General features: G+C 48.3%; 1 protein-coding gene across 3 annotated transcripts in view; it reads right to left on the bottom strand.

Moving 5' to 3' along the window:
• The window catches only part of ppp3ca (protein phosphatase 3, catalytic subunit, alpha isozyme), an 87386-nt gene that overhangs the window by 8198 nt on the left and 55097 nt on the right, over nt 1-24091 (bottom strand). For all 3 annotated transcript variants that reach the window (XM_055935287.1, XM_055935288.1, XM_055935286.1), the window contains exons 5-8: nt 13330-13475; nt 12552-12691; nt 4799-4876; nt 4570-4664 (exon numbers count right to left, since the gene is read on the bottom strand). In XM_055935287.1, coding sequence (XP_055791262.1) covers nt 4570-4664; nt 4799-4876; nt 12552-12691; nt 13330-13475 — 459 coding nt within the window. The remainder of the gene's footprint in view (nt 1-4569; nt 4665-4798; nt 4877-12551; nt 12692-13329; nt 13476-24091) is intronic.

The raw sequence follows: 24091 nt of genomic DNA, 5'->3' as shown, positions 1-24091 counted from the left end.
ATCTAATAATCTATAAAATCACACCAAGAGCAGAGGTCTAATTACACACTGGCTGTTCAGAGTAGCCTGAAGATAGTAGGCTGGAGCAACATTCATAGTCTTATGGGGATGCACACCTTGATATGTGTATGTGTTTGTGTGGGTGTGTGAGAGAGACATAGACACAGTGAAAGAAACAGACAGAGGCAGAGACAGAGTGACAGACAAAGAAAGAGAGAAACAGAGCGAGAGAGAAACAGAGGCATTGGACACAGAGAAAGAGACAGACAGAAACAGACAGAGAAAAAGACATAGCAACAGGCAGAGACAGAAACAGAGGAAGAGACAGAGACAGAGAAAGGGACAGAGACAGAAATAGAGACATACACAGAAAGAGACAGAGAGAAACCGTGGCACAGGACAGTGACAGAGAAAGGAGATGAGATGATCAACCATTAGGTGCTCCTCTGGAGCCCCAGAAGTGAAGTGCTGACGCTGTTCCATCAGGAGATATAAAACTACATGGAGATGGCCAGGCATACCGACAGTCCCTCCCACACTCTTACCATGGCTCACTATCCATCTCCATCAAGCCACACAATGAACAGCACCCAGCAACACACATATGATCCAACATACATTCACTACGTATATACTTGTTCACATAGACTCATACGTTAACACTACAAATACATACCCTTATATATCAAATAAAATACAATAAAAATATGGAGAAATATTCAGACCCCTTGACTTGTTCCACATTTGATTTCTGTCACGTGTGCTCCCTCTCCGGCTTCTAGGTCATCAGGCTGCTCACAATGGCGCACACCTGTCACTATCATTACCCGCACCCACGCGTTGTCAGACTCACCTGGACTCCATCACTTCCTTGATTACCTGCCCTATATATGTCAATCCCTTTGGTTCCTTCCCCAGGTGTCATTATTTTATGTCTGCATTGTTCGAGGTTCTGGTTTTGTATTATGTTCTGTTTATTTTATTAACACCCACTCCCTGAATTTGCTTCCAGACTCTCAGCGCACATCATTACAATTACATTACAGCCTTCTTCTAAAATTGATTAAATAGATGTTTTTCCCTCATCAATCGACACACAATACCTCATAATGATAAACAAATTTTTTTTTTTTGAAATGTTAGCTAATTTATTAAAATAAAAAAACAGAAATACCTTACATAAGTATTCAGACCCTTTACACAGTACTTTGTTGAAGCACCTTTGGCAGCGATTACAGCCTTGAGTCTTATGTATCATGCTACAAACTTGGCACACCTGTATTTGGGGAGTTACTCCCATTCTTCTCTGCAGATCCTCTCAAGCTCTGACAGGTTGGATGGGGAGCGTTGCTGCAAAGCTATTTTCAGGTCTCTCCAGAGATGTTCAAGCCCGGGCTCTGGCTGGCCCACTCAAGTACATAAAGAGACTTCTCCCAAAGCCACTCCTACGTTGTCTTGGCTGTGTGCTTAGGGTCGTTGTCCTGTTGGAAGGTGGACCTTCGCCCCCAGTCTGAGGTCCTGAGCACTCTGGACCAGGTTTTCATCAAGGATCTCTTTGTACTTTGCTCCGTTCATCTTTGCCTTGATCCTGACTAGTCTCCCAGTCCCTGCCGCTGAAAAACACCCCCACAGCATGATGCTGCCACCACCATGCTTCAACGTGGGGATGGTGCAAGGTTTCCTCCAGACGTGACACTTGGCAATCAGGCCAAAGAATTCACTATTATTCTACAATGTAGAATGAGTAGGTGTGTCCAAACCCTTGACTGGTACTGTGTACAGTTGAAGTCGGAAGTTTACATACACTGATTGATTGAGAGTCATTAAAACTGGTTTTTCAACCACTCCACAAATTTCTTGTTAACAAAGTATAGTTTTGGCAAGTAGGTTAGGACATCTACTTTCTGCACGACACAAGAAACTTTTCCAACAATTGTTTACAGAAAAATGATTTCACTTATAATTCACTGTATCATAAGTCCAGTGGGTCAGAAGTTTACATACACTAAGATGACTGTGCCTTTAAAGAGCTTGGAAAATTCCATAAAATGATGTCATGGCTTTAGAAGCTTCTGATAGGCTGATTGACATCATTTGAGTCAATTGGAGGTGTACCTGTGGATGTTTTTCAAGGCCTACCTTCAAACTCCGTGCCTCTTTGCTTGACACCATGGGAAAATCAAAAGAAATCAGCCAAGACCTCAGAAAAAAATGGTATACCTCCACAAGTCTGGTTCATCCGTGGGAGCAATTTCCAAACGCCTGAAAGTACCACATTCATCTGTACAAACAATAGTACGCAAGTATAAACACCATGGGACAACACGCAGGAGACGCCTTCTGTCTCCTATAGATAAACCTACTTTGGTGCGAAAAGTGCAAATCAATCTCAGAACAACAGCAAAGGACCTTGTGAAAATGCTGGAGGAAACAGGTACAAAAGTATCTATATCCACAGTAAAACATGTCCTATATCGACATAACCCGAAAGGCCGTTCAGCAAGGAAGAAGCCACTACTCCAAAACCGCCATAAAAAAGCCAGACTACGGTTTGCAACTGCACATGGGGACAAAGATAATACTTTTTGGAGAAATGTCCTCTGGTCTGATGAAGCAACATCTCAAGACATCAGTCAGGAAGTTAAAGCTTGGTCGCAAATGGGTCTTCCAAATGGACAATGACCCCAAGCATACTTCCAAAGTTGTGGCAAAATAGCTTAAGGACAACAAAGTCAAGGTTTTGGAGTGGCCATCACAAAGCCCTGACCTCAATCCTATAGAAAATTTGTGGGCAGAACTGAAAAAGCATGTGCGAGCAACGAGGCCTACAAACCTAACTCAGTTACACTGGGTTGGCGCCCCCCCTTGGGTTGTGCTGTGGTGGAGACCTTTGTGGGCTATACTCGGCCTTGTCTCAGGATGGTAAGTTGGTGGTTGAAGATATCCCTCTAGTGGTGCGGGGGCTGTGCTTTGGCAAAGTGGGTGGAGTTATATCCTTCCTGTTTGGCCCTGTCCGGGGGTATCATCGGATGGGGCCACAGTGTCTCCTGACCCCTCCTGTCTCAGCCTCCGGTATTTATGCTGAAGTAGTTTATGTGTCGGGGGGCTAGGGTCAGTCTGTTATATCTGGAGTATTTCTCCTGTCTTATCCAGTGTCCTGTGTGAATTTAGGTATGCTCTCTCTAATTCTCTCTTTTTCTCTTTCTTTCTTTCTCTCTCTCAGAGGACCTGAGCCATAGGACCATGCCTCAGGACTACCTGGCATGATGACACCTTGCTGTCCCCAGTCCACCTGGCCGTGCTGCTGCTCCAGTTTCAACTGTTCAGCCTGCGGCTATGGAACCCTGACCTGTTCACCGGACGTGCTACCTGTCCCAGACCTGCTGTTTTCAACTCTCTAGAGACAGCAGGAGCGGTAGAGATACACTTAATGATCGGCTATGAAAAGCCAACTGACATTTACTCCTGAGGTGCTGACTTGTTACATCCTCGACAACTACTGTGATTATTATTATTTAACCATGCTGTCACGAATCCCGCCGAAGATGGTGCCTCTTCCTGTTCGGGCGGCGCTCGGCGGTCGTCGTCACCGGCCTACTAGCTGCCATCGATTCTCTTCTTTTTGTTTCTGTTAGTTTGGGCTGATTGGGTGCACCTGTTTTGAGTTTAGTTTTGTGGGTAGGCTATTTAAGGGCAGTAGGCCCGCTGGCTTTTGTGCGCGCTTGTTATTCTGTTTGTGGTGTTTGTATTCGTGTGGATTTTGTCCTTGTTTATTGTGGACTGGATGTTGACGCGCCCTTTTGTTGTGTGGCGTAGCCGTCTCGTTTATATTCTATTTTGGAATATTAAAGTATATCCACTTGCTCGAAACTACCCTGCTCACTGCGCCTGACTCCTTCATTCACCATTGGAAACGTAACACATGCTGGTCATTTATGAACATTTGAACATCTTGGCCATGTTCTGTTATAATCTCCACCCGGCACAGCCAGAAGAGAACTGGCCACCCCTCATAGCCTGGTTCCTCTCTAAGTTTCTTCCTAGGTTTTGGACTTTCTAGGGAGTTTTTCCAAGCCACCGTGCTTCTACACCTGCATTGCTTGCTGTTTGGGGTTTTAAGCTGGGTTTCTGTACAGCACTTTGATATATCAGCTGATGTAAGAAGGGCTATATAAATACATTTGATTTTGAAATTTGATTTGAGTTACACCAGCTCTGTAAGGAGGAATGGGCAAAAATTCACCCAACTTATTGTGGGAAGCTTGTGGAAGGCTACCCAAAAATTTGACCCAAGTTAAACAATTTAAAGGCAATGCCACCAAATAGTAATTCAGTGTATGTAAACTTCTGACACACTGGGAATGTGATGAAAGAAATAAAAGCTGAAATACATCATTCTCTCTACTATTATTCCAACATTTCACATTCTTAAAAGAAAGTGGTGATCCTAACTGACCTAAGACAGGGAATTTTTACTTGGATTAAATGTCAGGAATTTTGAAAAACTGAGTTTAAATGTATATGTATGTATATAAAAACTCTACAAATAAATGGAATAGACAGACTGACCTTTGTTGTTGTAAACGTCAAGGTAGTTTGGCGCTGAGAAGATGGTGATGAGGGAGGGGAAGCCGGTGGTTTGGCTCTTGCGGTACATGCGGTAGCTATAGGACAGCGCAGAGGGGGACGGGTTTTCAGGTTAATCATCTGTATGAATCATCAATCGTATTAAAGCTAAAAGTGTTTGTAAGAGAGAGAAAGATAAAGAGAGAGAGAAAGATGTGGTGTTGGTACGTACCCAGCATCTTGTGCTTCATGTGCTCGGATGACTGATAATAAGTTATTGTTCTGTAGGAACTCACAGACAGCTGGATAACTGCACGGCAGAAAAAGGAGAGAAGGTTTGGGGATGGCATATTTCAATTCACACTGTTTGACACATACAACAGAGCAACACAGCTAGCACTGACCTATGTAACCAAACAACATGCAGAATACATACTGTAAGTATTGTGTAACAGAGCATATCTGAATACACAGCGGAAAAACACTTTCTGACTATATTACAGTCACGAAACAGAGAATACAATATGATTCCCCTGGTCCAGCCACAGACTAGAACATTGACATTGTCCTACAACACAACAAAACAGTTCAGAGCGTCAGCAAGCGTCAGTGTGTTGTTATCAGAGCACTGCTCAGTATGATGTAAGTCAGAGCAGCCCAGGCCAACCCAGCCCATCCCAGGCCAACCCAGCCCATCACAGCCCAGCCCATCCCAGGCCAACCCAGCCCATCACAGCCCAGCCCATCCCAGGCCAACCCAGCCCATCCCAGGCCAACCCAGCCCATCACATCCCAGCCCATCCCAGGCCAACCAGCCCAACCCAGCCCAGCCCATCCCATTCCATCCCAGCCCATCCCAGGCCAACCCAGCCCATCCCATCCCAGCCCATCCCAGCCCATCCCATCCCATCCCAGCCCATCCCAGCCCATCCCAGGCCAACCCAGTCCATCCCATCCCAGCCCATCCCAGCCCATCCCAGGCCAACCCAGCCCATCACATCCCACAGCTCCCAGTTTGCCCTAAAGCAACCTAATACCACTCACTGGCTCAAAAACACAACAAACCATGTCAGCTATTATCTGACTGCTAACTGGCTGTCAGTTCTACCCTGACAGGTAATGTGAGAGGGTTGCTACATTTCCCCATCCTTTAAGCCAACTGTTAACAAGATGGCCGGTTTGACAGCATTGTTCCTCCGCCTCTCTCTCTTCCCTCAACACAGATCACTCCTTTCCTTCCATCTCTCTTCCTATCACTTGCTCCAGTTTGGGCTGGAGGAGTGGGTTGTCATAGCAACAGCTCATTGCAGAGCCCCAGGGGAATTGTGGGATAGATGGCAGTGTTGAGCTGATACCGGCCCCTGCCCGGACTCTTGTTTTACACCCACGATGCATTTCAACCGCCTGGTTTGGAGTAGGAGGTTCCTATGCACATGTCTACTCCTCCTCGCATCTCCTCTACATCCCTCTCCTTCAACCTCACAACCCCCAGCAGCAGTCTAATGTATCACCCCTCTGTATGTCACTCCGTCCTGCTGATTCAGACAGAGATACAGTTTTAGCTTCAGCTCGATTCCATTTCGATACCTGAAGGTCTGAATGTGTATATGGTCATACACTGCTCAAAAAAATAAAGGGAACACTTAAACAACACAATGTAACTCCAAGTCAATCACACTTCTATGAAATCAAACTGTCCACTTAGGAAGCAACACTGATTGACAATAAATTTCACATGCTGTTGTGCAAATGGAATAGACAAAAGGTGGAAATTATAGGCAATTAGCAAGACACCCCCAAAAAAGGAGTGATTCTGCAGGTGGTGACCACAGACCACTTCTCAGTTCCTATGCTTCCTGGCTGATGTTTTGGTCACTTTTGAATGCTGGCGGTGCTCTCACTCTAGTGGTAGCATGAGACGGAGTCTACAATCCACACAAGTGGCTCAGGTAGTGCAGTTCATCCAGGATGGCACATCAATGCGAGCCGTGGCAAAAAGGTTTGCTGTGTCTGTCAGCGTAGTGTCCAGAGCATGGAGGCGCTACCAGGAGACAGGCCAGTACATCAGGAGACGTGGTGGAGGCCGTAGGAGGGCAACAACCCAGCAGCAGGACCGCTACCTCCGCCTTTGTGCAAGGAGGTGCACTGCCAGAGCCCTGCAAAATGACCTCCAGCAGGCCACAAATGTGCATGTGTCAGCATATGGTCTCACAAGGGGTCTGAGGATCTCATCTCGGTACCTATTGGCAGTCAGGCTACCTCTGGCGAGCACATGGAGGGCTGTGCGGCCCCACAAAGAAATGCCACCCCACACCATGACTGACCCATCGCCAAACCGGTCATGCTGGAGGATGTTGCAGGCAGCAGAACGTTCTCCACGGCGTCTCCAGACTCTGTCACATGTGCTCATGTGCTCAGTGTGAACCTGCTTTCATCTGTGAAGAGCACAGGGCGCCAGTGGCGAATTTGCCAATCTTGGTGTTCTCTGGCAAATGCCAAACGTCCTGCACGGTGTTGGGCTGTAAGCACAACCCCCACCTGTGGACGTCGGGCCCTCATACCACCCTCATGGAATCTGTTTCTGACCGTTTGAGCAGACACATGCACATTTGTGGCCTTTCACAGAAGTGTGATTGACTTGGAGTTACATTGTGTTGTTTAAGTGTTCCCTTTATTTTTTTGAGCAGTGTATAATCGTATAGTCTATTTTGTGAGATGATGAACAGAAAAAAGAGAGACTATGATCGCCATAATTAAAACATGCACATTTCTGTTAAATTATCAGATTCATAAAATAACAGGATAACAAAGGTTATGAAAAAATGGTATGCACATGCTGACGACTCAAGCTATATCTGTGTCAGATTTGGCTCCTGGGGCGTTTCTCTGAACCTGTGTATTGGTAAAACATTCAGGTGCTAAAACCTAAGGGTTACAGGGTGACTGATGAGAATCATTACAGAGACGTTCCCTGAAGAAAATATTATAACCCTTCACTGACAAACCAGGCCATAAGCCTTTTCACCTCATCTTATCAAAACAAGCTCAGTCCACCACCTAGCAACAAGGATGCTGGGTGGAAACACATCAAGTGTTTTGTGGCTGTCTGATAGTTCCCTAACTGTATTACTGTGGTCAGTCAGAATGAGACAACACACATAAACACACAAAGCCTTTTAGACATGTACATAAGCCAGCTGGGATCCATCCACACCACCTACAATCACCAGGGATACCATATTCCCCCTCACAAACTGACTGACCAACGCCCTGTGAGGTGCACTTGTTTCTGTGTGTAAATGCATCTAATGAGGATGTTTTAATCTAACACAGCCATGCATTGTACGAAACTCTCCATCCATCCCAGGGCCACCCCTAGCTTTTTGGGGGCCCTAAGCAAGATTTTTTGGGGGGCCACCTTGCGGGCAAAACATTTTAGTGCCCTCCCTCTTGGCAGTGGATTTTTTTCTTGTTGCAGTGTTAGACTTAATTTCCCGCAACTCTACACATTTTACCATTAAGCGGAGAGAAGTTTTGTAGTTTTATAGTTAATTTCCTGCAGTTCTAAATATTTTTATGTAACATCTTATGCCATGTTCAAATGATATCTGAGTAAGAGTGACTAACAAAATCATTGAGGACCCCTGGGGAAATGCTATTATTTTATACTAATATAATTGCTCAGAGAAAGAGATTCTGTTTAAGAATAAAAAAAGGTAGGGGTCAAAATTAGACACCCCTAAAGATTCTTATGAATAATGTAGTCAAAAGTCTAGTATTTGGTCCCATATTTGCATGCAATGAGTACAGTACATGAAGCTCGTGACTCTACAAACTAGTTGGATGCATTTTGCAGTTCGTCTTGGTTGTATTTTATTTTGTGCCCAATAGGAATGAACGGTAAATCTTGTATTGTGTCATTTTGGAGTCACTTTTATTGAAAATAAGAATAGAATATGTTTCTAAACATGTCTATATTAATGTGGATGCTACCATGATTATGGATAATCCTGAATGAATTATGAAATGAAAGTTACAGAGGGTCAAAGATTATATCCCCAAGACATGCTAACCTCCCTTTTTATTGGTAATGGGGAGAGGTTAGCATGTCCTGGGGGTATGATCTTTGACCTTCTGTAACTTTCTCACTCATTATTATTCAGGATTTATTCAGGATTATCCGTAATCATGGTGGCATCCACATGAATGTAGAAGTGTTTAGAAACATATTCTATTCTTATTTGCAATAAATTGACACAATACATTATTTACCATTCATAATATATCCATTGTTTAGCTGGAATGGAATGTCCGTATCCTGTATATTTGACTGTGATATGTGGTTGCCTCACCTAGCGATCTCAAGATGAATGCACTAACTATAGGTCACCCTGGATAAGAGTGTCTGTTAAATGACTCAAATGTAAATGTTTTACATACAGATCTCATATTACTGTACTGAATTATTATTGTTATTTTCTTTGTTAATATTGGTGTCACAAATCTATTAATTGTATTTTTTATTTATAAACAAATATAGTTATTTGTTACATTTGACTGTGTGAAACTGTAACACTGTGTAAAACTGTGTAAAATCTAGCAGCGCTACTTATTTCTCTGACAGTGAGCCGGGTATACAGTGGGGCAAAAAAGCATTTAGTCAGCCACCAATTGTGCAAGTTCTCCCACTTAAAAAGATGAGAGAGGCCTGTAATTTTCATCATAGGTTCACTTCAACTATGACAGACAAAATGAGAAAAGAAAATCCAGAAAATCACATTGTAGGATTTTTAATGAATTTATTTGCAAATTATGGTGGAAAATAAGTATTTGGTCACCTACAAACAAGCAAGATTTCTGGCTCTCACAGACCTGTAACTTCTTCTTTAAGAGGCTCCTCTGTCCTCCACTCGTTACCTGTATTAATGGCACCTGTTTGAACTTGTTATCAGTATAAAAGACACCTGTCCACAACCTCAAACAGTCACACTCCAAACTCCACTATGGCCAAGACCAAAGAGCTGTCAAAGGACACCAGAAACAAAATTGTAGACCTGCACCAGGCTAGGAAGACTGAATCTGCAATAGGTAAGCAGCTTGGTTTGAAGAAATCAACTGTGGGAGCAATTATTAGGAAATGGAAGACATACAAGACCACTGATAATCTCCCTCGATCTGGGGCTCCACGCAAGATCTCACCCCGTGGGGTCAAAATGATCACAAGAACGGTGGGCAAAAATCCCAGAACCACACGGGGGGACCTAGTGAATGACCTGCAGAGAGCTGGGACCAAAGTAACAAAGCCTACCATCAGTAACACACTACGCCGCTAGGGACTCAAATCCTGCAGTGCCAGACGTGTCCCCCTGCTTAAGCCAGTACATGTCCAGGCCCGTCTGAATTTTGCTAGAGAGCTTTTGGATGATCCAGAAGAAGATTGGGAGAATGTCATATGGTCAGATGAAACCAAAATAGAACTTTTTGGTAAAAACTCAACTTGTCGTGTTTGGAGGACAAAGAATGCTGAGTTGCATCCAAAGAACACCATACCTACTGTGAAGCATAGGGGTGGAAACATCATGCTTTGGGGCTGTTTTTCTGCAAAGGGACCAGGACGACTAAAGGAAAGAATGAATGGGGCCATGTATCGTGAGATTTTGAGTGAAAACCTCCTTCCATCAGCAAGGTCATTGAAGATGAAACGTGGCTGGGTCTTTCAGCATGACAATGATCCCAAACACAACGCCCGGGCAACGAAGGAGTGGCTTCGTAAGAAGGATTTCAAGGTCCTGGAGTGGCCTAGCCAGTCTCCAGATATCAACCCCATAGAAAATCTTTGGAGGGAGTTGAAAGTCCGTGTTGCCAAGCAACAGCCCCAAAACATCACTGCTCTAGACGAGATCTGCATGGAGGAATGGGCCAAAATACCAGCAACAGTGTGTGAAAACCTTATGAAGACTTACAGAAAACGTTTGACCTCTGTCATTGCCAACAAAGGGTATATAACAAAGTATTGAGAAACTTTTGTTATTGACCAAATACTTATTATCCACCATAATTTGCAAATAAATGTATTAAAAATCCTACAATGTGATTTTCTGGATTTTTTTCTTCTTACAGGCCTCCCTCATCTTTTTAAGTGGGAGAACTTGCACAATTGGTGGCTGACTAAATACTTTTTTGCCCCACTGTATAACATTTTTGTAAAAAAACACGAGTATTTGTCTCTCTGAAATGAAACCATCAAGTGATAGATTTGAAACAAATACAGGTCTGTCATTGAACAACCCCATGCCTTTATTAGATAGTGAAAAAACACACCAATCTCTTCCATAATTTCTGTAAACAATAAAAACGAATTTACCAACATTTCTGAAAATGGATATAGCATTTTGGAATGAAACTCTTCAATTGCAAAACTGCTGATGCATTACCAAATTTAGAAATTGCACATTGTGTATTCTACTTTTTATGTGTGTGCACTTTTGACCCCTTTTTCTCCCCAATTTCGTGATATCCAATTGGTAGTTACAATCTTGTCCCATCGCTGCAAATCCCTTACGTACTCGGGAGAGGCGAAGGTTGAGAGCCATTCGTCCTCAGAAACACGACCTTGCCAAGCCGTACTGCTTCTTGACACACTGCTCGCTTAACCCAGAAGCCAGCCGCATCAATGTGTCGGAGGAAACACTGTACACCTGGCGACCGAAGTCAGTATGCATGCACCCGGCCCACTACAAGAGTCGCTAGAACGCGATGGGACAAGGACATCCTTGCCGTCCAAACCCTCCCCTAACCTGGACAACGCTGGCCCAATTGTGTGCCGGCTCATGGGTCTCCTGGTCGCGGCTGGCTGCGACACAGCCCAGGATCAAACCCAGATCTGTAGTGACACCTCAAGCACTGCGATGTAATGCCTTAGACCACTGCGCCACTCGAGAGGCCCGTATTCTACTTGCTAACTCTCAAAACTAATTTGAGACCCAGATTGAGTTTCATTTTTGGGGGCCCCCTAGCGGCCGTGAGGGGCATTAGTCTACCCGCAGTAGTACACCCGCAGTAGGATACCCGCAGTAGTTTGTAGTCTGTGTATAGGCAGAGGTTGAGCCGACCCATCCCTTCCTGCCGCCAACCCCTCTACCCCTCCCCTCAGCCACTGCCATCCACAGCCCCATCAAAGTTTCGTCAGCGTGTTAAATATTTAAGTGTGAGAAGGTTTACTCAGGAAAGAAAAACGAACAACAGAATAACGTCCGTGCCCTGAGCTCCTGGAGAGCCTATTGTATGAAGCCCATAGATCCAGGGCTTTCCGCCCAAATTCCCTCGGCACCCAGAATGTAGGTCAGAGCAGCGGCTGCATCTCACACAGACATGACATTTGACGCCACTATGGGTTACAGGATACAGAGCAGAGGCAACACAGATGCACATATGTGGTGTGTATTTATGTGCTGTATATCTGTGTGTCTGTACAATTGTGTGTGTGTGTGTGTGTGTGTGTGTGTGTGTGTGTGTGTGTGTGTGTGTGTGTGTGTGTGTGTGTGTGTGTGTGTGTGTGTGTGTGTGTGTGTGTGTGTGTGATAGGATTTATTCCTTTTGGTTTGGAGGTACAGATTTAAGATCTTCATTTGAGCCACTTTGCTACAGCAGGAGAATAATCCTGAAGCAACAGGAAATGTGCATAATTGTGTGGATTATAATTAATGTACATTTTTTGTAGGAGTTGATACATTTTTCCTTAGGGCAAATCAAGTCTGACATTTTAAAGTGGAAATGGCAAACTTTACAATAATTTTTCAACCTAAATTGCACAACAAACCTGCACTTCCCGCTGTGCAGGAAAATTCTCAACAACAAAAGAGTGATCAAATTAAGATCCTCCATCTGTAATTGTTTGGACAACAGATCCAGATGGTGGTACCTGATGGCTCTAAAACATGAGGAACAGTAATGAGAGGAAGGGTTGAGGTGGAGAGAGAGCTGACCTGTAGAAGTAGGAGCAGCCTCGGACTGTGTTGTGGCTGAAGAACTCCTGGGTCTTCTCGTTGCCAAAGTCCTCCAGAGGATCAGACCACAGTAGGTCACACATGGGCCCAAACGCTGGAGGCTCCTTGAACCGGTCTATCTACAGCAGAGAGAAACATGCTGAATTCAGACACAAGCAAATACACACATTTTCAAACACAAAAACATAAACATGCACACACACACACTCACATGCAGGTTGGCAGGCACATACACTCATAAACACACACACACGCACGCACGCACGCACGCACGCATGCACGCACGCACACACACACACACACACACATGCAGGTTGGCAGGCACATACACTCATAAACACACACACACGCACGCACGCACACACACACACACACTCACATGCAGGTTGGCAGGCACATACACTCATAAACACACACACACGCACGCACGCACGCACGCATGCACGCACGCACACACACACACACACACACATGCAGGTTGGCAGGCACATACACTCATAAACACACACGCACGCATGCACGCACGCACGCATGCCTGGACACACGCACACACACACACACACACACACACACACACACACACACACACACACACACACACACACACACACACACACACACACACACACACACACACACACACACACACACACAAACAAAATGCACATATACTGTACTCAAGTACGCAAAGACCAGAGACACAGTCAATGTGATATTCCTACGCATGGCTCGGTAGTGCTGTGGTGTGGTTCAGTACCTTCTTTATGTCATCTAAGGTGTGTATTTCCGGTGAGAGGCCTCCGTGGACACACAGGAACTGCTGGTTCATGAGGGCAGCCAGGGGAAGGCAGTCAAAAGCGTCCATACATGAATCATAAACTTGCTCCGAGTACTTGATTTTACCTGATTACCACAGAGAGGGGCAGACAGAGAGATAACTAGATCAGTAGAATGATACACACAGGGACTCATCATCATTAAAGGTGAAATCCGGATATGAGATATGGGCTAATAGCTTCAATTGTTATAGAAGCTGCCCATTGACATTGATGCATGATTCAAACGTAAGAGAGATTTCAGCCTGGAATGCATACTCCAAGAAAGAACCAACACAATATCTCATCCTCAAGAGCATCCAACCATCCTCTTTCTATACTCGCACACTGTCACGTTCCTGACCTGTTTTCGGAGTACGGATGAAGAGGAGGAAGAAAACCGTTACAGAACCACCCACCAATATACGACCAAGCAGCTTGGGGGAGCGCAACAAAGGAACCAGGACTCGTGGACATGGGAGGAGATATTGGATGGTAAGGGACCCTGGGCTCAACCAGGAGAATATCGCCGCCTCAAAGCTGAGCTGGAGGCAGCGAAAGCAGAGGCGGCGATATGAGGAGCTAGCTCGGAGTCAGGAAAAGGATCTGGGCTACACTACGTGGGAGGAGATCGACAGCCCGCCTGGGATTCTCTGGCGCAGTGCGAGGAGGGATACCGGCGTATGGAGGTAGCACAAAGAAGCGGTAGGAAGCCTGTGAGAAAACCCCCAAAATTTCTTGGGGGGTGGCTTAAAGGGAGAGTGGCGTTGTCAGGTAGGAAACCTGCGCCTACTCCCTGTACTTACTGTGGAGAGCGAGAGTACGGGCAGACACCGTGTTATGCAGTAGAGCGCATTAGAGCAGCCCGTCTGTCCCGAGCCGTTAGAGCCGTTAGTCAGTCAGGAGCCGCTAGAGCCATTTGTCAGTCAGGATCCGCCAGAGCCGCCAACCAGACAGGATCTGCCAGAGCCGCCAACCAGACAGGATCTGCCAGAGCCGCCAACCAGACAGGATCTGCCAGAGCCGCCAACCAGACAGGATCTGCCAGAGCCGCCAACCAGACAGGATCTGCCAGAGCCGCCAACCAGACAGGATCTGCCAGAGCCGCCAACAAGACAGGATCTGCCAGAGCCGCCAACCAGACAGGATCTGCCAGAGCCGCCAACCAGACAGGAGCGTCCAGAGCCGCCAGCCAGCCATGAGCGTCCAGAGCCGTCAGCCAGCCATGAGCGTCCAGAGCCGTCAGCCAGCCATGAGCGTCCAGAGCCGTCAGCCAGCCATGAGCGTCCAGAGCCGTCAGCCAGCCATGAGCGTCCAGAGCCGTCAGCCAGTCATGAGCTGTCCCTCAGCCCAGAGCGGCTATTTATCCAGAACTGCCCCTCAGTCCAGAGCTGTCTCTCTGTCCGGAGCTGCCCTTCAGTCCGGAGTTGCCCCTCTATCCTGAGCTACCTCTCTATCCTGAGCTATCTCTCTGTCCTGAGCTATCTCTCTGTCCTGAGCTATCTCTCTGTCCTGAGCTATCTCTCTGTCCTGAGCTATCTCTCTGTCTTGAGCTATCTCTCTGTCCTGAGCTATCCCTCTGTCCTGAGCTATCCCCCTGTCCTGAGCTATCCCTCTATCCCGGTGCTGCCCCTTGTCTCGATGTTACCCAAAAAATTAAGTGGGTGTAATATGAGGGTGGTCATTTGTAGGGGGAGACGTAAGCTGGGATTGACTATGGTGGGGTGGGGACCTCGCCCAGAGCCTGAGCCACCACCGTGGTCAGACGCCCACCCAGACCCTCCCCTAGACTTTTTGGTGGTGCGTTCGGAGTACGCACCTTGAGGGGGGGGGGGGGGTTATGTCACGTTCCTGACCTGTTTTCTGTTAGTTTTGTATGTGTTAGTTGGTCAGGACGTGAGTTTGGGTGGGCAGTCTATGTTTTCTGTTTCTATGTTTGTTTAAGGGTTGCCTGGTATGGCTCTCAATTAGAGGCAGGTGTTTGGCGTTTCCTCTAATTGAGAGTCATATTAAGGTAGGTGTTTTCACACTGTTTGTTGTGGGTGGTTGTCTCCTGTGTCAGTGTCTGTATGTTACGCCACACGGGACTGTTTACGGTTTGTTTGTATGTTCGTTCTTTTATGTAGTCAGTTTTCCCTGTTCATGCGTTCTTCGTGTTTCATGTAAGTTCGTCGTTCAGGTCTGTCTACGTCGTTTTGTTATTTTGTTAATTTATCAAGTGTATTTCGTTTTCGTCTTCGTCTTGTTAAATAAATTATCATGTCATATCACAACGCTGCGTTTTGGTCAAATCCCTGCTCCTCCTCTTCGGATGAAGAGGAGGAAGAAAACCGTTACACACACACAGAAGATATGCTGTATTGTGGGATGAAACTGAGCAGAGATTTTATATTTATTTTTTTATTTCACCTTTATTTAACCAGGTAGGCTAGTTGAGAACAAGTTCTCATTTGCAACTGCAACCTGGCCAAGATAAAGCATAGCAGTGTGAACAGACAACAACACAGAGTTACACATGGAGTAAACAATAAAAAAGTCAATAACATGGTAGAAGAAAAGAGAATCTATATACAATGTGTGCAAAAGGCATGAGGAGGTAGACAATAAATCGAATAATTACAATTTAGCAGATTAACACTGGAGTGATAAATCATCAGATGATCATGTGCAAGTAGATGGTGTGCAAAATAGATAAACAAGATGACCCCCATCATGCACTTCTTCATGGACGTATGAATAGAGACCCAGACAACACCTCTACCTCCTGTACCATTCCTCCCCAGACAACACCTCTACCTCCTGTACCATTCCTCCCCAGACAACACCTCTACCTCCTGTACCATTCCTCCCCAGACAACACCTCTACCTTCTGTCCCATTCCTCCCCAGACAACACCTCTACCTCCTGTACCATTCCTCCCCAGACAACACCTCTACCTCCTGTCCCATTCCTCCCCAGACAACACCTCTACCTCCTGTACCATTCCTCCCCAGACAACACCTCTACCTCCTGTACCATTCCTCCCCAGACAACACCTCTACCTCCTGTCCCATTCCTCCCCAGACAACACATCTACCTCCTGTACAATTCCTCCCCAGACAACACCTCTACCTTCTGTCCCATTCCTCCCCAGACAACACCTCTACCTCCTGTCCCATTCCTCCCCAGACAAGACCTCTACCTCCTGTACCATTCTTCCCCAGACAACACCTCTACCTTCTGTCCCATTCCTCCCCAGACAACACCTCTACCTCCTGTACCATTCCTCCCCAGACAACACCTCTACCTCCTGTACCATTCCTCCCCAGACAACACCTCTACCTCCTGTACCATTCCTCCCCAGACAACACCTCTACCTTCTGTCCCATTCCTCCCCAGACAACACCTCTACCTCCTGTACCATTCCTCCCCAGACAACACCTCTACCTCCTGTACCATTCCTCCCCAGACAACACCTCTACCTCCTGTCCCATTCCTCCCCAGACAACACCTCTACCTTCTGTCCCATTCCTCCCCAGACAACACCTCTACCTCCTGTACCATTCCTCCCCAGACAACACCTCTACCTTCTGTCCCATTCCTCCCCAGACAACACCTCTACCTCCTGTACCATTCCTCCCCAGACAACACCTCTACCTCCTGTACCATTCCTCCCCAGACAACACCTCTACCTCCTGTACCATTCCTCCCCAGACAACACCTCTACCTCCTGTACCATTCCTCCCCAGACAACACCTCTACCTTCTGTAACCATTCCTCCCCAGACAACACCTCTACCTCCTGTCCCATTCCTCCCCAGACAACACCTCTACCTTCTGTAACCATTCCTCCCCAGACAACACCTCTACCTTCTGTCCCATTCCTCCCCGGACAACACCTCTACCTCCTGTCCCATTCCTCCCCAGACAACACCTCTACCTCCTGTACCATTCCTCCCCAGACAACACCTCTACCTCCTGTCCCATTCCTCCCCAGACAACACCTCTACCTCCTGTACCATTCCTCCCCAGACAACACCTCTAACTCCTGTCCCATTCCTCCCCAGACAACACCTCTACCTCCTGTCCCATTCCTCCCCAGACAACACCTCTACCTCCTGTACCATTCCTCCCCAGACAACACCTCTACCTCCTGTACTATTCCTCCCCAGACAACACCTCTACCTTCTGTCCCATTCCTCCCCAGACAACACCTCTACCTTCTGTCCCATTCCTCCACAGACAACACCTCTACCTCCTGTACCATTCCTCCCCAGACAACACCTCTACCTTCTGTACCATTCCTCCCCAGACAACACATCTACCTCCTGTACCATTCCTCCCCAGACAACACCTCTACCTTCTGTACCATTCCTCCACAGTTAACCCCTCCACCTCCTGTCCCATTCCTCCCCAGACAACACCTCTACCTCCTGTAGCATTCCTCCCCAGACAACACCTCTACCTCCTGTCCCATTCCTCTCCAGACAACACCTCTACCTCCTGTCCCATTCCTCCCCAGACAACACCTCTACCTCCTGTCCCATTCCTCCCCAGACAACACCTCTACCTCCTGTCCCATTCCTCCCCAGACAACACCTCTACCTCCTGTACCATTCCTTCCCAGACAACACCTCTACCTCCTGTACCATTCCTCCCCAGAAAACACCTCTACCTTCTGTAACCATTCCTCCCCAGACAACACCTCTACCTTCTGTAACCATTCCTCCGCAGACAACACCTCTATTTCCTGTACCATTCCTCCCCAGACAACACCTTTATCTCCTGTACCATTCCACCCCAGACAACACCTCTCTCCTGTCCCATTCCACCCCAGACAACACCTCTACCTTCTGTAACCATTCCTCCCCAGACAACACCTCTATCTCCTGTCCCATTCCTCCCCAGACAACACCTCTACCTCCTGTACCATTCCTGCCCAGAAAACACCTCTACCTCCTGTCCCATTCCACCCCAGACAACACCTCTACCTCCTGTACCATTCCTCCCCAGACAACACCTCTACCTCCTCTACCATTCCTCCCCAGACAACACCTCTACCTCCTGTCCCATTCCTCCCCAGACAACACCTCTACCTCCTGTACCATTCCTCCCCAGACAACACCTCTACCTCCTGTCCCATTCCTCCCCAGAAAACACCTCTACCTCCTGGCCCATTCCTCCCCCGACAACACCTCTACCTCCTGTACCATTCCTCCCCAGACAACAACTCTACCGTCTGTAACCATTCCTCCCCAGACAACACCTCTACCTCCTGTCCCATTCCTCCCCAGACAACACCTCTACCTCCTGTACCATTCCTCCCCAGACAACACCTCTACCTACTGTACCATTCCTCCCCAGACAACAACTCTACCTCCTGTACCATTCCTCCCCAGACAACACCTCTACCTCCTGTACCATTCCTACCCAGACAACACCTCTACCTTCTGTACCATTCCTCCCCAGACAACATCTCTACCTCCTGTACCATTCCTCCCCAGACAACACCTCTACCTTCTGTACCATTCCTCCCCAGACAACACCTCTACCTCCTGTACCATTCCTCCCCAGACAACACCTCTACCTCCTGTCCCATTCCACCACAGACAACACCTCTACCTCCTGTACCATTCCTCCCCAGACAACACCTCTACCTTCTGTCCCATTCCTTCCCAGACAACACATCTACCTCCTGTACCATTCCTCCCCAGACAACACCTCTACCTTCTGTACCATTCCTCCCCAGACAACACCTCTACCTCCTGTCCCATTCCTCCCCAGACAACACCTCTACCTCCTGTCCCATTCCTCCCCAGACAACACCTCTACCTCCTGTACCATTCCTCCCCAGACAACACCTCTACCTACTGTACCATTCCTCCCCAGACAACACCTCTACCTTCTGTACCATTCCTCCACAGTTAACCCCTCCACCTCCTGTCCCATTCCTCCCCAGACAACACCTCTACCTCCTGTAGCATTCCTCCCCAGACAACACCTCTACCTCCTGTCCCATTCCTCTCCAGACAACACCTCTACCTCCTGTCCCATTCCTCCCCAGACAACACCTCTACCTCCTGTCCCATTCCTCCCCAGACAACACCTCTACCTCCTGTCCCATTCCTCCCCAGACAACACCTCTACCTCCTGTACCATTCCTTCCCAGACAACACCTCTACCTCCTGTACCATTCCTCCCCAGAAAACACCTCTACCTTCTGTAACCATTCCTCCCCAGACAACACCTCTACCTTCTGTAACCATTCCTCCGCAGACAACACCTCTATTTCCTGTCCCATTCCTCCCCAGACAACACCTCTACCTCCTGTACCATTCCTCCCCAGACAACACCTCTACCTCCTGTACCATTCCTCCCCAGACAACACCTCTACCTTCTGTCCCATTCCTCCCCAGACAACACCTCTACCTTCTGTCCCATTCCTCCACAGACAACACCTCTACCTCCTGTACCATTCCTCCCCAGACAACACCTCTACCTTCTGTACCATTCCTCCCCAGACAACACATCTACCTCCTGTACCATTCCTCCCCAGACAACACCTCTACCTTCTGTACCATTCCTCCACAGTTAACCCCTCCACCTCCTGTCCCATTCCTCCCCAGACAACACCTCTACCTCCTGTAGCATTCCTCCCCAGACAACACCTCTACCTCCTGTCCCATTCCTCTCCAGACAACACCTCTACCTCCTGTCCCATTCCTCCCCAGACAACACCTCTACCTCCTGTCCCATTCCTCCCCAGACAACACCTCTACCTCCTGTCCCATTCCTCCCCAGACAACACCTCTACCTCCTGTACCATTCCTTCCCAGACAACACCTCTACCTCCTGTACCATTCCTCCCCAGAAAACACCTCTACCTTCTGTAACCATTCCTCCCCAGACAACACCTCTACCTTCTGTAACCATTCCTCCGCAGACAACACCTCTATTTCCTGTACCATTCCTCCCCAGACAACACCTTTATCTCCTGTACCATTCCACCCCAGACAACACCTCTCTCCTGTCCCATTCCACCCCAGACAACACCTCTACCTTCTGTAACCATTCCTCCCCAGACAACACCTCTATCTCCTGTCCCATTCCTCCCCAGACAACACCTCTACCTCCTGTACCATTCCTGCCCAGAAAACACCTCTACCTCCTGTCCCATTCCACCCCAGACAACACCTCTACCTCCTGTACCATTCCTCCCCAGACAACACCTCTACCTCCTCTACCATTCCTCCCCAGACAACACCTCTACCTCCTGTCCCATTCCTCCCCAGACAACACCTCTACCTCCTGTACCATTCCTCCCCAGACAACACCTCTACCTCCTGTCCCATTCCTCCCCAGAAAACACCTCTACCTCCTGGCCCATTCCTCCCCCGACAACACCTCTACCTCCTGTACCATTCCTCCCCAGACAACAACTCTACCGTCTGTAACCATTCCTCCCCAGACAACACCTCTACCTCCTGTCCCATTCCTCCCCAGACAACACCTCTACCTCCTGTACCATTCCTCCCCAGACAACACCTCTACCTACTGTACCATTCCTCCCCAGACAACAACTCTACCTCCTGTACCATTCCTCCCCAGACAACACCTCTACCTCCTGTACCATTCCTACCCAGACAACACCTCTACCTTCTGTACCATTCCTCCCCAGACAACATCTCTACCTCCTGTACCATTCCTCCCCAGACAACACCTCTACCTTCTGTACCATTCCTCCCCAGACAACACCTCTACCTCCTGTACCATTCCTCCCCAGACAACACCTCTACCTCCTGTCCCATTCCACCACAGACAACACCTCTACCTCCTGTACCATTCCTCCCCAGACAACACCTCTACCTTCTGTCCCATTCCTTCCCAGACAACACATCTACCTCCTGTACCATTCCTCCCCAGACAACACCTCTACCTTCTGTACCATTCCTCCCCAGACAACACCTCTACCTCCTGTCCCATTCCTCCCCAGACAACACCTCTACCTCCTGTCCCATTCCTCCCCAGACAACACCTCTACCTCCTGTACCATTCGTCCCCAGACAACACCTCTACCTACTGTACCATTCCTCCCCAGACAACAACTCTACCTCCTGTACCATTCCTCCCCAGACAACACCTCTACCTCCTGTACCATTCCTCCCCAGACAACACCTCTACCTTCTGTACCATTCCTCCACAGACAACACCTCTACCTCCTGTCCCATTCCTCCCCAGACAACACCTCTACCTCCTGTACCATTCCTCCCCAGACAACACATCTACCTCCTGTCCCATTCCTCCCCAGACAACACCTCTACCTCCTGTCCCATTCCTCCCCAGACAACACCTCTACCTCCTGTCCCATTCCTCCCCAGACAACACCTCCACCTCCTGTACCATTCCTCCCCAGACAACACCTCTACCTTCTGTCCCATTCCTCCCCAGACAACACCTCTACCTTCTGTCCCATTCCTCCACAGACAACACCTCTACCTCCTGTACCATTCCTCCCCAGACAACACCTCTACCTTCTGTACCATTCCTCCCCAGACAACAAATCTACCTCCTGTACCATTCCTCCCCAGATAACACCTCTACCTTCTGTACCATTCCTCCACAGTTAACACCTCCTCCTCCTGTCCCATTCCTCCCCAGACAACACCTCTACCTCCTGTAGCATTCCTCCCCAGACAACACCTCTACCTCCTGTCCCATTCCTCTCCAGACAACACCTCTACCTCCTGTCCCATTCCTCCCCAGACAACACCTCTACCTCCTGTCCCATTCCTCCCCAGACAACACCTCTACCTCCTGTCCCATTCCTCCCCAGACAACACCTCTACCTCCTGTACCATTCCTCCCCAGACAACACCTCTACCTCCTGTATCATTCCTCCCCAGAAAACACCTCTACCTTCTGTAACCATTCCTCCCCAGACAACACCTCTACCTTCTGTAACCATTCCTCCGCAGACAACACCTCTATTTCCTGTACCATTCCTCCCCAGACAACACCTTTATCTCCTGTACCATTCCACCCCAGACAACACCTCTCTCCTGTCCCATTCCACCCCAGACAACACCTCTACCTTCTGTAACCATTCCTCCCCAGACAACACCTCTATCTCCTGTCCCATTCCTCCCCAGACAACACCTCTACCTCCTGTACCATTCCTGCCCAGAAAACACCTCTACCTCCTGTCCCATTCCACCCCAGACAACACCTCTACCTCCTGTACCATTCCTCCCCAGACAACACCTCTACCTCCTCTACCATTCCTCCCCAGACAACACCTCTACCTCCTGTCCCATTCCTCCCCAGACAACACCTCTACCTCCTGTACCATTCCTCCCCAGACAACACCTCTACCTCCTGTCCCATTCCTCCCCAGACAACACCTCTACCTCCTGGCCCATTCCTCCCCAGACAACACCTCTACCTCCTGTACCATTCCTCCCCAGACAACACCTCTACCTTCTGTAACCATTCCTCCCCAGACAACACCTCTACCTCCTGTCCCATTCCTCCCCAGACAACACCTCTACCTCCTGTACCATTCCTCCCCAGACAACACCTCTACCTACTGTACCATTCCTCCCCAGACAACAACTCTACCTCCTGTACCATTCCTCCCCAGACAACACCTCTACCTCCTGTACCATTCCTCCCCAGACAACACCTCTAACTTTTGTACCATTCCTCCCCAGACAACACCTCTACCTCCTGTACCATTCCTCCCCAGACAACACCTCTACCTTCTGTACCATTCCTCCCCAGACAACACCTCTACCTCCTGTACCATTCCTCCCCAGACAACACCTCTACCTCCTGTCCCATTCCACAACAGACAACACCTCTACCTCCTGTACCATTCCTCCCCAGACAACACCTCTACCTTCTGTCCCATTCCTTCCCAGACAACACATCTACCTCCTGTACCATTCCTCCCCAGACAACACCTCTACCTTCTGTACCATTCCTCCCCAGACAACACCTCTACCTCCTGTCCCATTCCTCCCCAGACAACACCTCTACCTCCTGTCCCATTCCTCCCCAGACAACACCTCTACCTCCTGTACCATTCCTCCCCAGACAACACCTCTACCTACTGTACCATTCCTCCCCAGACAACAACTCTACCTCCTGTACCATTCCTCCCCAGACAACACCTCTACCTCCTGTACCATTCCTCCCCAGACAACACCTCTACCTTCTGTACCATTCCTCCCCAGACAACACCTCTACCTCCTGTACCATTCCTCCCCAGACAACACCTCTACCTTCTGTACCATTCCTCCCCAGACAACACCTCTACCTCCTGTACCATTCCTCCCCAGACAACACCTCTACCTCCTGTCCCATTCCACCACAGACAACACCTCTACCTCCTGTACCATTCCTCCCCAGACAACACCTCTACCTTCTGTACCATTCCTCCCCAGACAACAACTCTACCTCCTGTACCATTCCTCCCCAGACAACACCTCTACCTCCTGTACCATTCCTCCCCAGACAACACCTCTAATTCTGTCCCATTCCTCCCCAGACAACACCTCTACCTCCTGTCCCATTCCTCCCCAGACAACACCTCTACCTCCTGTACCATTCCTCCCCAGACAACACCTCTACCTCCTGTACAATTCCTCCCCAGACAACACCTCTACCTTCTGTCCCATTCCTCCCCAGACAACACCTCTACCTCCTGTCCCATTCCTCCCCAGAC

The sequence above is a fragment of the Salvelinus fontinalis genome, chromosome 10 (assembly GCF_029448725.1).
Source record: "Salvelinus fontinalis isolate EN_2023a chromosome 10, ASM2944872v1, whole genome shotgun sequence".
In the NCBI taxonomy this organism is placed as follows: domain Eukaryota; kingdom Metazoa; phylum Chordata; class Actinopteri; order Salmoniformes; family Salmonidae; genus Salvelinus; species Salvelinus fontinalis.
Note: the sequence above shows the minus strand (reverse complement) of the source record. Positions and strands in the feature narration are given on the sequence as shown.